At 48.5% G+C, this 15910-nt stretch overlaps 1 protein-coding gene across 1 annotated transcript; it reads left to right on the top strand.

The window, feature by feature from the left end:
* The first annotated feature begins 652 nt into the window (after positions 1–652).
* NEFH (neurofilament heavy chain) lies at positions 653–14506 on the top strand. Its single transcript, XM_070951105.1, has 4 exons — positions 653–1499; positions 9872–10071; positions 10924–11048; positions 12339–14506. Exons 1-4 carry the CDS (start codon positions 653–655, stop codon positions 14299–14301), a joined length of 3135 nt encoding a protein of 1044 aa, XP_070807206.1. The 3' UTR covers positions 14302–14506.
* Positions 14507–15910: the final 1404 nt, after the last annotated feature.

The following is a 15910-nucleotide window of genomic DNA, read 5'->3' as shown; positions in this document are numbered from 1 at the left end:
ATGTTAAAAAGAAAAACATTAAAACATTAAAAACTTTAAAAACGTTAAAACACACGCACTCATTTGTTAGATAGGTGTGTCTGTGTGGGGGTCCCTCTCCATCACACATTCCATTCCTCATTTATTTTCCTGAACAATAACCCTGCGAGGTAGGGGTTTTTTTTGGTGTGTGTGTGTGTGTCTGGGGAGAGGGGGGAAATCGCCCCAAAACTATCCAGGGAGGTTCCACAGCAGAGATGGATCTGAAGTGAACCCCCCTCTTCTCCCCCCAGATAGAGAGCCTGTCTATCTCAGGCTAGACTAAATCGGGATCTAACGCTGGGGCGGATTTGCGGCACTTTTCCAACTTGCTCATTCTTCGGAGTTTTTTTTTTTTTGGGGGGGGAAGGGAGGCTGGGTCTACCTCTGCACTGCGCCTGTAGTTTGGGGAGAGCTGGCTGGGTGGAGGGGAGCCCCTCTGTGCCCCGAGGAGAGGAGGGAAGGGAGGGTTGCACAGAGATTTTTGTCTGGTTCGCCCCAGCCGGTTGGAAAGGCGAGGCTGCGCTCCTTGCCTCTTCCTCCTCCTCCTCCTCTTCCTCCTCCTCCTCCTCCTCGGGCTGCATATAAGCGGCCCCGGCTGGCCGGCTGCCGCAGTGTCCTCTCCGACGGCGCGATGCTAAGCTACGGCGCGGAGGTTCTGTTCGGAGGCGGCCCTGCAGCTTTCCGCAAGGATGCCGGGGGCGGCTTGCGCTCAGCCGGGCCGGCGGGGTTCTCGCGCTCCGGGGTGGGCTCCTTGTCTTCCAGCGGCTTCCACTCGCAGGGCTGGTCCCGCTGCTCGGCTTCGGCATCCCGGCGCCAGCTGGGCTCATCCACCGAGAGTTTGGAGTCTCTGGGCCCGCTGAACGGCGAGTTGCGCCTAGGGCGCAACGAGAAGGAGGTGCTGCAATCGCTCAACGACCGCTTCGCCGGCTACATCGACAAGGTGCGCGCTTTGGAGATGCAGAACCGGCAGCTGGAAGGCGAGGCGGCGGCCCTGCGCCAGCAACAAGCCGGCCGCTCGGCTCTAGGCGAGCTGTACGAGCGCGAGATCCGCGAGATGCGCGGGGCGCTGGTGCGGGTGAGCAACGAGAAAGGGCAGCTGCGCCTGGAGCAGGAGAGGCTGGAGGAAGAAGTGGGGGCGCTGCGCCAGCGGCTGGACGACGAGGCCCGGCTGCGCGAGGAGAACGAGGCGGCCGCCCGATCCTTAGCCAAATTCACCGACCAAGCCCAGATGACCAAAGGCGAGCTGGAGAGGAAGCTGGCCTCCCTGCGCGAGGAGAGCCTCTTCCTCCGCCGCAGCCACGGCGACGAGGTGGCCGAGCTGCTGCGCCAGATCCAAGGCGCCGGCCCGGCCGCCGTCTTCGAGTTGCGCGAGTTGCCCGCCGTCCAGTCGGATGTCACCTCGGCGCTCAAGGAGATCCGCGCCCAGCTGGAGGGTCACACCTTCAAGAGCTCGCTGCAGTCGGAGGAGTTTTTCCGAGGTGAGTCGGGGATGGGGACGACCCCGGAGGAAGGGGGTGGGGTGGGGGGCTTCTGCAGCGACCTCCCCACTCCGGGCGATTGGGAGGGGGTGGGTGGGGCACCAGGCGCTCTGATAGGGATGAGTCAAATGCTTTCCCGAGCCCCCTGAAGCGCCAGAAAGCAGAAATGGGGTCTCCAACACCCATTTTTAAGAAGAGATTGGACAAACATTTGTCTGAAATGGTACAATAGCGCTTAAGACTTATATGCCGCTTCACAGTGCTTTCCAGCCGTCTCTAAGCGGTTTACAGAGTCGGCCTCTTGCCCCCAACAAACTGGGTCCTCGTTTTACCCACCTCGGAAGGATGGGTAGAAGGCTGAGTCAACCTTGAGCCAGGTCAGGATCGAACTCCCAGCTGTGGGCAGAGTTATCCTCCAATGCTGCATTCTGACCACTGCGAAGGAAGGAAGGAAGGAAGGAGGAAGGAAGAGAGGAGGAAAGAAAGGAGGGAGAGAGGGAGGGAAGAAGGAAGGAAGGAAGGAAGGAGGAAGGGAGGGAAGAGGAAAGAAGGGAGGGAGGGAGGGAGGGAGAGAGGGAAGAAGGAAGGAAGGAAGGGAGGGAGGAGGAAGGAAGAGAGGAGGAAAGAAGGGAGGGAGGGAAGAAGGAAGGAAGGAAGGAAGGAAGGAAGGAGGAAGGGAGGGAGGAGGAAAGAAGGGAGGGAGGGAGAGAGGGAGGGAAGAAGGAAGGAAGGGAAGGAAAGAAAGAAGGAAGGAAGGAAGGAAGGGCAAAGCAATAGCAATTGCAGTAGCACTTAGACTTATATACAGCTTTACGGTGATTTACAGCCTGCTTTAAGCAGTTTACAGAATCAGCCTATTGCCCCCAACAATCTGGGTCCTCATTTTACCGACCTCGGAAGGATGGAAGGCTGAGTCAACGTTGAATCTTGGTCAGGATCGAACTGCCGGCAGTCTGCAGTCAGCAGAATTAGTATAGGGTTTCCTGCTTGAGGAGGGGGGTTCGACTAGAGGACCTCTTAAGATCCCTTCCAACTCTGTGATTCTGTCCCCGCTCGTCTTTAAGGAGAGGAAAAGTTGGGCTAGGAGTTGGGCGGCCTCTATATTTAATAAATCCCAGCATCATTAGCTTAGATCAATAGAAGCCCAGAGACCAGAGTCAAAAAACGGGGTTTGGGGTGGAGGGGCTCTACAATCCAGATTTGGGGGGTGGGGAGGCGACAGTACAGTTGAGCGAACGAGCAGGGAAAAGTGCCTCGGCCTGAGTCAAAATCCCCTTAATTTTTTTTCCAGTGAGGTTGAAGGGCAAAATGGGTTATTGCAGAAGGTGTGAATGTGGGAGGGGTACACCCTCCATCCTTTCCCCTTGCCCCTCCCCGTGACTTTGAGAGGGAGGGGATGTGGGGGGGTGGGGGAGAGAGGACTATAAAACGGGTTGGAGTCGATGCCAGGCGCTAAATCGCAACTCTTTAAAACGGACCGACCGCAAGGAAGGCGCTTTCCCCCCCCCCCCCCCAGGAAGGGCAAACATCTATCTTAACATCTCAAGGTTGGAAATGATCTGATGACTTCATCAGTCGATCCGACGGCCAGCCAATCCGCGGGGCCAAAAAAGTTGGCTGCCGAAAGTCGCAGTGCAAACCAGAACTTATTTTATTTTATTTTATTTTATTTTATTTTATTTTATTATTTTATTTTATTTTATTTTATTTTATTTTATTTTATTTTATTTTATTTTATTTTATTTTATTATTTTATTTTATTATTTTATTTTATTTTTATTGTATTGTATTGTATTGTATTGTATTTCATTTTATTTATTTTATTTTATTTTATTTTATTTTATTTTATTTTATTTTATTTTTTATTTTATTCATTCATTCATTCATTCATTCATTCATTCAATTTATATGCCGCCTTTCTCCGGAGACTCCTCCTCCCTTTTTCTCCTCTTTCAACATCCAGAAGACTTTTCAAAAAGAGGGTAGCAAAGGGTATCCTATACGGAGTGACCTTGGACAAGGGTGGGGAGGAGTTGGCTCTGAAAACGGGGTCAGATTGTTGATTTTTTTTTTTTTGCTTTAATTTATATGCCGCCCTTCTCCGGAGACTCAGGGCGGCTTACAATGCGTTAAGCAATAGCCTTCATCCTTTCGTATATATTTTATACAAAGTCAGCTTATTGCCCCCACAAACTGGGTCCTCAATTTACTTACCTTTGAAAGGATGGAAGGCTGAGTCAACCTTGAGCCTGGGGAGATTTGAACCTGCAGTAATTGCAAGCAGCAGATGTTAATCACAGTGTGCTTTAGTCCACTGTGCTACCAGGCTCAGTTGTTCCCATGATACAGTTCAGACGACTTCCGAACGCAGGTTTTGTATCGAGGGAGGGGGAGGAGGTTCAAAGGAAACCCTCTCGCTTTCCCCCAGTCAGTTTCATTCTCTTCCCCCCCCCCTCCTCGTTTTTATATTCATTTCTTACTTAAATCCCCAGCCTTGTACATTTTAAGCGAAGGATGGAGGGGGATACATTCACCCCCAAACTTGGGGGAAGAGACAGTAACAGTAACAGAGTTGGAAGGGATCTTTGGAGGTCATTTAGTCCAACCCCCTGCCCTGCTCCCGCAGGAAACCTATACTAGGGATTCGAACCGCCGAACGGCCGAGCTTTCTGATCGACGAGCTCAGTGTCTTCGCCACTGAGCCACCTAGCCATCACCTCAGCCTCTGGGGCCGAGAAAGGGAAAAGGCAGGGAGGGGAGACAGCCAGACGGTCAAAGTTGGCAGGGGAATTTCCCTTTGGGGAGAGAGCCTCGGAGAGAGACCAAAGCCAAAATCTCCCTTGGCTTAAATGGGGCGTCTTGTCTCCCCACTGCGGAAGAGGGAGCCTCGCCCCCTTCCCCCCTCTCTGGGTTGCGGGGAGTGGGGAGGGGGAGCAAAAGGAAGAAACGGGTCTTTTTCCCCGCAGGAGTTAAGTTTTGGGAAGAGCAGGTGGGGGAAAAAAGCAGCGAGAAGGGGAAGGAAGGCAGAGAAACGAACGAAAAATTGCAACCATAGGATCTGCGGAGGGGGAGAAAAGAGGGCAAAAAATAGGATTCTGCTGTAATTTGGGACTGGGAGGGGGGAGCTTGGTGCAGGAGGAGGAAGGGGCGGAGTGGGGAGGGGGGGGGCAGACAGGCAAGAGTGGGGGTGGGGGTCACTTTGGAGCGAAGGGGGCGCCCGGGTGGGTGCGCCAAGCGGTGCCGCAGTCTAGGGTGACTCCAGGCGGTTGGCACTGGGCGGAAAGTGTAGGGCAAAATCCCTCCTGCAGTTTTTCATAGGATGGGGAGAGGGGGGGTTGGGTTGGGTTGGGTGGGTGCAAGGAGGGGCCAGACTGGCGCAGCGTGACTAGCATCCTTTGCCACCTCTCTCCCTCCCCATCTTTGCAGACACTCCCCCCCCTAACCCCACCCCCCCTCTCCCGTCTGCCCAGCTTGGCAAACGCGCCTCTCCTTTCCATTCCTGTATCCTGGAGTGATTGAAAGCGGAAAGAGAGAGGGTGGGGGGGGGGGAGAAGGAAGAAGGGGGAGACCCTGGGGAGTTTGATGCGGCTGCCTGGTAGAAAAGCCGGCTCATTCCCGCCTCCCCCTTCCCGCCCACCGGCGAGGCTGCGTGCCAACTTCTCCAAAAAATAAAATAAATTGTGTTGGGAATCGGCTCCAAAGCGCATGGAGGACGAATGGGAGCGTTGCAGCCCTTTTTGAAGGGAGGGGGGGCAGACTTGGGACCCCCCCACACACCATCACTCCCGGGTTTGCCTCTCGACCCGCATCGAACCGGCGTAGCAATGTTTCCCCTCTTTTTAATCTGGGGCGAACGAAATCTGGAATATCCTTTTAATATCCTACCCAACCTTCATCACTTAATACCCTGGTAGCTCCCACGCCCCCCCAGCTTTGGGGCTGCTAATCCGCATTGACGATGTTCTCTTGTCTCGTCTCTCTCTCCCCCCCCCCAATTTCCCGCCCCCCCCCGGGGAGAAAACCTGCGATGGGGAGGCGCGCGCACCTGGGAAGAGAGAAACCCCCGATGCGCTCAAGGCGCGGGCGCTATCCAAGGTGCTGCTCCTATGCCTTGCGATGACTGGGGTTTCCAAACCGAGAACTCCAAGATCCATCAGCCCCAGGCAGGGATCGGGGACCTAAACTCTGATTGGGTTACGGAGTTTTTGGGGGTCTCTGAGCTTGCTTGCAGATGTTTCATTACTAGGTAACATCTGCGAGATGTCTGCAAACAGACTATCCCAAGCTCAGAGAGAGCACCAAGGAGCCATCAGTCCTCCTCCTCTTCCTCTCCACTCCCTTCTTGTGCTGATGATGTTACCTACTAGGGTAATGAAACATCTGCAAGAAAACCACCAAGTTCAGAGAACATCAAGGACCCCCCAATCCTTTATTCTACCTCCTCCTCCTCCTCCTCACTCCCTTCTAATATTGATGATGTTACCTAGTAGGATAATGGAATGCCTACAAGAAAACCACCAAGTTTAGAGAACATCAAGGACTCCTCCAGTCCTTTTTCCTACCTCCTCCTCCTCCTCTCCACAAACCCCACTCCCTTCTAGCACTGATGATGTTAACTAGTAATGAAACATCTGCAAGAAAACCAAGTTCAGAGAACATCAAGGACTCCTCCAGTCCTTTTCCCTTGCTCCTCCTCCTCCTCCTCCTCCTCTCCACAAACCCCACTCCCTTGTAGCACTGATGATGTTACCTAGTAGGGTAATGAAACATCTGCAAGAAAACCAAGTTCAGAGAACATCAAGGACCCCCCCAATCCTTTTCTCCTCCTCCTCCTCCAGCTCACTCCCTTCTAATATTGATGATGTTACCTAGTAGAGTAATGGAATGCCTACAAGAAATCCACCAAGTTTAGAGAACATCAAGGACTCCTCCAGTCCTTTTCCCTTGCTCCTCCTCCTCCTCCTCCTCCTCTCCACAAACCCCACTCCCTTCTAGCACTGATGATGTTACCTAATTTGACAGTGAAAGATCTACAAGAACCCCCCCCCCCCCAAGCTCAGAGAACACCAAGGATTCCATAATTCAACTTGAGCTACATATGCAATCTTCTATTCAATATTGGATACGTGACTGGAGTCATTCCTGTCCTTAAACTACATTAAACCTCATTAACACGACGTTAAACTGCTACCCTTTAACCATGTTTGATTGCCTAAGGCAACATTAGTTGAGTTCACACATGGGACAAACTGTAAAAATATAGATTTGCATTTATCCTGGCTGGATTCACATAAGAGCACCCTAAGCCAAAATCAAACAAATTAGAGCATGGCCTATAAATATACCGTAGGAACCGATTAAGTCATATTTTTCAGTGCTTTTCTAACTTTGGCCACTAAATGAACTGTTAAGTCGAGGACTATACCTGTATCAAAATATTCCCATTAAAAAAAAAAATCACATTTACCTCTTTAACATCCTTTGTTACATTTTTACAGCTTTCCGATACCGGCATCTTTGATAATATCTATTTTATCTTTTAACCAACTATATACACATACATTTTATATATTACTTACTGATTTCTATATTCACTACAACTTATACCTATCTATTACAAAATAACTATTTCGTTCATCTCTAATATCTTCTCTTACGTTTATACATTTATACGTTAATTTTGGATTCTTTCTCCAACCAGTTATACCATCTATGCCACGTCCCGTAAGAAATCGTTTCCTCTCGGTCTTTTAATTCCATTCTTAATTTATCTGCTTCTGCACATTCTAGCACCTTTTTTGTGATCATCGTATTGTGCTTCCAATTTTGTGCAAATGAAATTCTGGCGGGCCGTAATTATATGACGTATAAGGTAATACATTTCTTTCCTAATTTTCTCTTTTATAATCCCCAATAGAAATAGTTCAGGTTTCATAGCAATATTCCCATTTTATTTTCCTGCTGTCAATAGAGAAGTAATTTGGCCTACTTTTCCTCTGGGTTTTTTTTCTTGTAATCTTCCATCAAACTTCTGTTTCCCAAAAAAAAAAACCAAAAACCCAGCCAGCCTTGTCTAGATGTCTCCATCGGCTGCTATAAATAAAAAGCGCCAGCATCTGGAATGATCTGCAAATTCTATATGCAGGCTGTTTTTTTAGCACCGCCTATCATCTGAGTTTTGCAAACTCACTTAGACAGACAAGGAAGATAAAGAGCGGAAGCTAATAAGGGCCTGAATTTTAATAAAAGCAGCGTTCTTGTTGCAGTTCGCAGTTAAGTTATCTTTTTTCCGTTCTGGTGTTTTAATAGCATCTTTCAGCCACGTAGAAATAGGAAAGAAATGAATGTCGTTCTCGGGAAGCTCGTGTTCCTGCAGTGACTTTTCAGTTTTGACCAACTGCAGTGGAATTGTGTTTGCATAACACCCTGTGTTCCAACAAACACACCGTTTTGTGGTTCAGCGTGATGCCGGTTTTGCACCATACGGTATGTAAAGACAGCTGTTAAACCCCACAAACACCCAACCTAGTCTAGCATGCTAGGAAAATCTTGCTACGTCATGGCTTCCTTCTAGAGTGAAACTCTTCTTCTGCATTTGCTGAGTCAGACTGCAAAGTGATTTCTCACAGGAAAAATCCAGCTTGGGAAAATCCGCCTCCGGATTCCAGGAGAGATTTTTTTACCCCCCTCTCTCTCTCATTAGGCCCCGCAAAATAACATAACATTTAAACCATCCATTTCCTCCCACCCCATGTGTCGTCATAAGAATATATTTTAGTTTGCATATTTAAATATATTTAAATATATTTTAGAATATATTTTAGAGGCTCTGCTGTGCTCCTGAAAATTGCTCCGTTGCTAGACAACGTCATATTGAATCTGCTTTTATATTTTTTAATTTTTTTCCCCCAAATCATTTTTTATTTAAAAAAAAAAGAAAGAAAAATAAAACATACAAACATCATTCATTCAATCAAGTACAGACAGTACATCGGTCGGTTTGCATCCCTAGTGCCCTCTCCTCTCTTCACAATATCACTACATATCGAAAATTTAATTCTTATGTAAAATATATCAGTTGTATCATCATTTAAAGTATTTCAACATTTACTTACATGTCACCATCTTTTATTATCTACCCAATGGTAAAATAAATCCCGTATCAAATGATATTGTTTTTCTTCCTGCTCTCTTCTTTCAAATGTCAGCTTACTCATTTCGGCACAGTCCAACATTTTCCTAATAATTTCTTCATCCGTAGGTATCGTTTCTTTCCAATTTTTAGCAAATACAATTTGAATCTGCTTTTATTGAAGTCTAAGGCAAGGGCATCCAGCCTTGGCAACTTTTAAGACTGGTGGACTTCAATTCCCAGAATCCCCCAGCCATCATGTTTCTAGGAGTTGAAGTCTACCAGTTTTAAAGTTGCCAAGAAGCTCTAAGGGTTTTTCTCCTATGGAAATGAAGCAATAAAGGCAGATCCATTGCTACTGCCTTTTTAAAAAAATCTACTTCTGATCTTCCCACCCCTCTGTCTGCTAATTGTAGCCGAGAGAAATTTTTCAAGGTTAATTTGTTTTTGTTTTTTTAAAGTGCATTAGTTATCGGTGTACAGATACTCCTCGACTTACGACCACAATCGAGGCCAAAATATCGGTTGCTAAGGGAAACATTTGCCACCTGAGTTTTGCCCCATTTTATCAATTTTATCCAACTTTGTCGTTCGATTGTCGCCCAATCATTGTATGTTGCAAAGCGGAGCTTCAGTACCCACACTATAAAAAAGATGTTGAGACTCTAGAAAGAGTGCAGAGAAGAGCAACCAGGATGATGAGGGGACTGGGGGCTAAAACATAGGAAGAATGATTGCAGGAACTGGGCATGGCTCGTCTAGTGAAGAGAAGGACCAGGGGAGACAAGATAGGAGTCTTCCAATATTTGAGGGGCTGCCACAGAGAGGAGGGGGTCAAGCTATTTTCCAAGGCACCCAAAGGCCAGACAAGGACGAATGGATGGAAACTGACCAAGGAGAGATTCAACCTAGAAATAAGGGAGAAATTTTCTGACAGTGAGAACAATCAACTGATGGGACAGAAGTTGCCTTCAGGAGTTGTGGGAGCTTCATCACTGGAGGCTTTCAAGAAGAGACTGGACTGCCATCTGTCAGAAATGGTGTAGGGTCTGCTTGGGCAGGGGGTTGGATTAGATGACCTACAAGTTCCCTTCCAACTCTGTTTATTTATTTATTTATTTATTTATTTTGTCGCATTTCTATGCCGCCCAACTCTGTTAATTTGTATCTGTAATCGGCGTCAACTCACGTTTCCTAGAATCTCAATGGCTTTTCTCTCTTCCCCGACTCCGTTCTGCAGTGAGGCTGGACAAGCTCTCCGAAGCTGCCAGGGTGAACACGGATGCCATCCGTAACGCCCAAGACGAGCTGTCGGAATACCGTAGGCAGCTGCAATCCAAAACGACGGAGCTGGAAACTCTCCGCGGGATGAAGGAATCCTTGGAGAGGCAGAGGCTGGACATGGAAGATCGCCACCATTTGGATGTCCAGTCTTATCAGGTAAGACGCGGAAAAGGCTGGTGGACCAAAGATGCTTTTTTTCCATGAGGCCACTGGACTTTCTTGTTCTTTCTTTGAAGACGTTTCGCTTCTCATCCGAGAAGCTTCTTCAGTTCTGACCGGATGGTGGGGAACGGAAGGATTGATACTCCTTGCAGACAGTTGGTCATTTGCATTCTTTTTAGTGTCCTTGAGGCCACTTGGAGGTTTGTCTGTGTCTTCAGGATCAAAGAGGGATGTTCAATTTGGACAGCCCTCTCTCAACAGAGGGGGAGGGATACAAGATTATCTATCTCCAGTCTACAACACGATCCTTTCAACAGTTCCAAGAAGGCTCCACATCCGTTTGTGCCAGTTAGGTGACCCTGAGGACACAGATAAACCTCCAAGTGGCCTCGACGACTCTCTAAAAAGGATGCAAATGACCAGCTGTCTGCAAGGAGTATAAATCCTTCTGTTCTCCACCGTCCGGCCAGAGCTGAAGAAGCTTCTTGGACGAGAAGTGACTTTCTGACAATTCACTTTTTCCCACAATGCCAACTCAAAACTCAGCTTTTTTGTTTTTAACAACAACAAGGTTCTTTCAAATATTTAGTAGAAAGGTCTACCTCTTAATTCGGTTCGTTTCCATTTGGTTCCATTTCTATAGATTTAAACTGGTCCGTTTCCACCTTATTCGTTTGGTCCGTTTCCAAACCACTTTTTTTTATAAAAAAAATTGCCTGTTGTGACTTGGAATCGTCACTCGACAAACTTTGCTTAAGTTGAGGACTTGCCTGGGTGTTTTGTGGGCTCGCCTTCCTTTTTTAGCGCACAAGTTGCTCACGGCAAATTTGTGTCTTTTCCCCCTAGGATACGATTGGACAGCTGGACAATGAGCTCAGGAATACCAAGTGGGAAATGGCTGCCCAGATCAGAGAATACCAAGATCTGCTGAACGTCAAAATGGCTCTGGATATTGAGATTGCTGCCTACAGGTACACGGGGCCTTGATCTCAGAAAGTGTTCGGACTTAGGCTTCCCGAGACAGTAAAAATTAGTCTCAAAAACCCTCTTTTTATTTCAACGGAGGTGAATTCTGTTCATTCACAGCCCGGGATGAGTCACAAAGAGTTGGTAAAGAGTCCGACAGAAGTCTGCCACAGTCCTTCGGGATAAGGCTGATAAGCACCCGCCTTTATCTCCCTTGACGTGCTGCCAAAGACCTAATTGGCAATTAGCTTTGCAAGGCCGCATGGAACAGTCAAAACGGAGCTTCAGAATTTAAACCGAGCAGCACGAACAAAGTTGCTTCCTGCAAAGGCTCATGTGCCTTTGCTCCTCCTTTATGTCTTATTGGAGGGGCCAGTCATCTCCAAGCCTTTCTCCCTAGTCACCCCTTTTGTCTTAACTGTTCTTGCCTTCTGGCAGCTCTGCGCATGTGCGCACTGGGTACAGACTTCCCATTCCTCCACCTCGCTGACGTCAGTGTCAGCGTTCCAAATTAGGCTCTTTTCCAGTGCTGACATGATTGGAATGAATGAAAGAGAAGAAGCGTTGATTTATTGTTGAGATGAACTTTTACCTAGTTTTCTGCAGACAGCTGATAGTGTTACTTGGGTGATGGAGGGAGGGGGGCAAATTCCTGTGAAAGAACGTGCTGGGACGAAGAGATGGATCTGCATGATGGCCAATGGGACATTGGGGTTGGAGAGCGGAAGGGGAGGGTGTTGGAAGGAGGGGCCAGTTTGGCTGCAAAAGAGTTCAGAAATGTCGTTCTCTATTCTTAATAATAAAAAAAAAGATTCATTAGAGACTTTGCGTTTGAAAATGAAGTTTATTTAAGATAGCAACGAAACCTGACAGTCAGACTCTGGAGGCTCCGGAGTCAGCACATAACTCCCAGATGGCCCTGGCCCCATCTTTGCCTCTGATGCAGAGCCCCCGTGCTTTGGAAAATAAATTGACAGCCTCCTCTTTGTGGCAGCCCCTCAAATACTGGCATATTGCAATCATGCCCCCCCCTCCCCAGCCCTTCTTTTCTCTAGACTGGCCATGCCCAAATCCTGCAATCAGGCCTTTGATCCTCTTAGTTGCTCTTCTCTGCAACTTTTTCCAAAGTCTCCACCTCTTGGTAAGGTGGTGACCAAAACTGGATGCGGTGGGGCCTTACTAAGGGTTTTATAAAGCGGTACTAAGACTTCACGTAATTTTGATTTGATGCCTGGAGCAACGGTTTTTCATTTTTTCCCCCTACTCTCTCTCTCTCTCTCTCTTTTGGAAAACAGGAAGCTGCTGGAAGGAGAGGAGTGCCACTTTGGCAGTGGGATGGGGATTTTCCCGTTCCCCGAAATCGCCCCCAAGACCCCCAACATCCCCACTCACATCAAAGTCAAAAGCGGGGAGAAAATTAAAGTGGTGGAGAAATCGGAAAAGGAGACGGTGATTGTTGAAGAGCAGACGGAGGAAGTACAAGTGACCGAAGAAGTGACGGAGGAAGAAGTGGGTGAGAAAGAAGAGGAGGAGGAAGCAGAAAAAGAGGAGGAGGAGGAAGAAGAGGAGGAGGAAGCAAAAGAGGAAAAAGAAGAGGAGGAGGAAGTGGAAGAGGAAAAAGAGGAAGAGGAAAGCCAGGAAGAAAAGAAAGGAGGAGAAGAAAGTGAAGAAGCTGGAACAGGGAAAGAGGAGGAGATTCCATTGCCAGAAAAGAAGTCCACCTTGAAAGAAGAGGAGGCCAAATCACCTGAGAAGGTTAAATCTCCCACAAAAGATGAAGCCAAGTCCCCAGCCAAAGTCCCATCTCCAACAAAAGAAGAAAGTAAACCTCCAGCCAAGGTGGTGTCACCAACCAAGGAATTGTTGAAAGTCCCAGGCGCGAAACCAGTAGAAGAGGCAACTTCCCCTGTCAAAGAAGAGAGCAAATCTCCAGCAAAACCTGGAACTCCCGCCAAGGAAGATAGCCGGACTCCAGAAAAGCTGAAATCTCCAACGAAAGAGGCAGAGAAACCTCCAGCGGTGAAGGTCCCAGAGAAAGTGGCTACCCCAACAAAGGAAGACCTCAAATCTCCAGCAAAACCTGGATCTCCCACCAAGGAAGAAAGCCGGACTCCAGAAAAGTTGAAATCTCCAACAAAAGAGGCAGAGAAACCTCCAGTGTTGAAAGTCCCAGAGAAGGTGGCTACCCCAACAAAGGAAGACCTCAAATCTCCAGCAAAACCTGGATCTCCTGCCAAGGAAGAAAGCCAGACTCCAGAAAAGGTGAAATCTCCAACGAAGGAGGCAGAGAAACCTCCAGCGGTGAAGGTCCCAGAGAAGGTGGCTACCCCAACAAAGGAAGACCTCAAATCTCCAGCAAAACCTGGATCTCCTGCCAAGGAAGAAAGGCAGACTCCAGAAAAACCAAAAACTCCAACAAAGGAGGCAGAAAAACCTCCAGCGGTGAAGGTCCCAGAGAAGGTCGCTTCCCCAACCAAAGAAGACCTCAAACCTCCAGAAAAGCTCAAGCTTCCCCCCAAAGAGGAAGCTAAATCTCCAGAGAAGGCCAAGACACCCATCAAGGAAAAGGCCCAATCTCCAGAGAAGGTCAAGACGCCCGTCAAGGAGAAAGCTAAATCTCCAGAAAAAGACACGGCACCCCAGAAGGCACCAGAGAAAGAAGCAGATGCACCCGCCAAGCCCGTGGAAGAGAAGAAACCGAGCAAGAAAGAAGAGGAGGCCAAGCCGGAGACCCCAACCAAGGATGCTCCAAAGCCAGAAGCCAAGGAGAAGGAGAAGAAGACCGAAGACCAAGGGGACAAGAAACAAAGCCCCAAGGCCAAGTCACCTACCCTTGATGGGGAAAAGGCACCTGCTGCTCCCAAGGCTGAGGACACCAAGGAGAAGGAGACCACCAAGCCGCCATCCAAACCAGAATCGGGGAAAGAGGTGGAGAAAGGAACCAAGGCGCCAGTGCCAAAATCTCCAACCGAACAACCCAAAGCCAAGAGCCCAAGCCCACCGGCCAAGAAGGAAGCGGAGAAGGCCAAGGCCGAAGAGAAGAAAGAAGAACCAAAGAAGGAGAAAGCTGAGCCCAAGAAGGAAGAGGAGAAACCCAAAGCAGCAGAGAAACCCAAAGAAGACGCCAAGAAGACGTTGAGCCCCAAAGAGTCGCCCACATCGAAAGAACCCCCCAAGATGGAAAAAGCAGAGAAGTCCTCTGGGATGGACCCCAAAGACAGTAAATCCGCCGAAAAAGAAGAAAAGGACAAGAAATGATCAGAAGATCTTGGAGGTGCTTCAGGGGGCACCTAACGACTTGGACGACCACCGATCTCAGGACGGCTAAGTTTGGGGTGAGGTCCCCTCCTCCCCACCCCACCCGCAAGGAGTCTGGGAATGCATGTTTGCAACACGTCGATCCCAGAGGAAGAAACCAACCCAGCTAAGCCACGATCGATCTGAGATAACTCGGTGGGGGGGAGGGGGGGAAAACCGAAACGAAACCAAATCAAGCTGGTTCCAATATATTATTGACAGCTTTCGTAGCCGAATGTGATATATGCAGAATGCCATTTAAGCACTTGAATTAATCAAGGGGGAGGGAGGGAGGGAGGGAGGGAAGGAAGGAGGGAGGGAAGAAGGGAAAGAAGAAAAAAAAACACACACACACACACACGGGGCAACATTTGACTGCCCTTCTCAGATAAGTGCATTTATTTCCCAAAGATGGGCAAAGGGATAACACACGCAATAAATCTCGAATGTCGAACGCAGCAAGAGCTGGAAATTCTGCTCCGCAGAGATGACCCAAGCGAGAAAAATCCTCCAAAAATGATGCTTTTTAAAGATGCCTTCTTCTTCTTTTTTTTTTTTTTTGCTCAATGTGCGTTGCTTGGGGGGGGGCATGAATGTGGATGGCAGGCCTTAATCCAGCTCTTGGTTCACTCAGGAGGGGGGTCCGTAGGGGGTCAACGCCGGTGGGAGGAGAGGAGGGGGGGGAGCTTGCCCCCTCCGTTCAGCCCCACCGCTGTCTCAAAGGGGGCCTTCCCACGTGCTAGCTTTTGCCCCAGAGTTCAGAGAATTTGAGACGGAGGGTCGTTTTTAAATCCCTTCGTCCAAACTCTCCCAGCTCTTTTGCGGCAGGGCGATCCCCAAAATCCTCATTAGGAGGAGGGGTGGGAGGGGAAAAAATGGTTGTAGTTTTGTAGCGTCCGACACTGCGTGAGGGTGCATATTCCCAGACACCCACCCACGCAAAAAGTGCATTACGCCACGTCAAACGTAACTTCACCTCCTGTTGCTTCTGTGCAATTAAAACCGCCAATTAAAAGAAAAATACGCTTACGATACAGTTGACTTCCCGTCTCTTGGTTTTCCGTGTTTTGGGGTGGGTCAGGGGTGAAATTCAAAATTTTTCCCTACCGGTTCTGTGGGCGTGGCTTGGTGGGCGTGGCAGGGGAAGGATACTGCAAAATCTCCATTCCCACCCCGCTCTGGGGCCAGCCAGAGGTGGTATTTGCCGGTTCTCCGAACTACTCAAAATTTCCGCTATTGGTTCCCGAACTACTCAAAATTTCCCCTACCGGTTCTCCGAACTACTCAAAATTTCCGCTACCGGTTCTCTGAACTATTCAAAATTTCCGCTACCGGTTCTCCGAACTACTCAAAATTTCCCCTACTGGTTCTCCAAACTACTCAAATTTTCTGCTACCAGTTCTCTGAACTACTCAAATTTTCCGCTACTGGTTCTCCAAACTACTCAAAATTTCCCCTACCGGTTCTCCGAATTATTCAAAATTTCCCCTACCGGTTCTCCGAACTACTCAAAATTTCCCCTACCGGTTCTCTGAACTACTCAAATTTTCCGCTACCGGTTCTCTGAACT

This window comes from Pituophis catenifer, unplaced genomic scaffold, assembly GCF_029215685.1.
Source record: "Pituophis catenifer annectens isolate HBS135680 unplaced genomic scaffold, rPitCat1.0.hap2 SCAF_10, whole genome shotgun sequence".
NCBI classification, from domain to species: domain Eukaryota; kingdom Metazoa; phylum Chordata; class Lepidosauria; order Squamata; family Colubridae; genus Pituophis; species Pituophis catenifer.
This window is presented reverse-complemented; position numbering and strand designations above follow the sequence as displayed.

Excerpts from the sequence above, each read along its gene's own strand:
- NEFH (XM_070951105.1), top strand. The coding sequence starts at position 653 with ATGCTAAGCTACGGCGCGGAGGTTCTGTTCGGAGGCGGCCCTGCAGCT. Across the intron at positions 10,072-10,923 it reads TGGATGTCCAGTCTTATCAG|GATACGATTGGACAGCTGGA; the intron begins GTAAGACGCGGA and ends TTTTCCCCCTAG. Across the intron at positions 11,049-12,338 it reads ATTGAGATTGCTGCCTACAG|GAAGCTGCTGGAAGGAGAGG; the intron begins GTACACGGGGCC and ends TTTGGAAAACAG.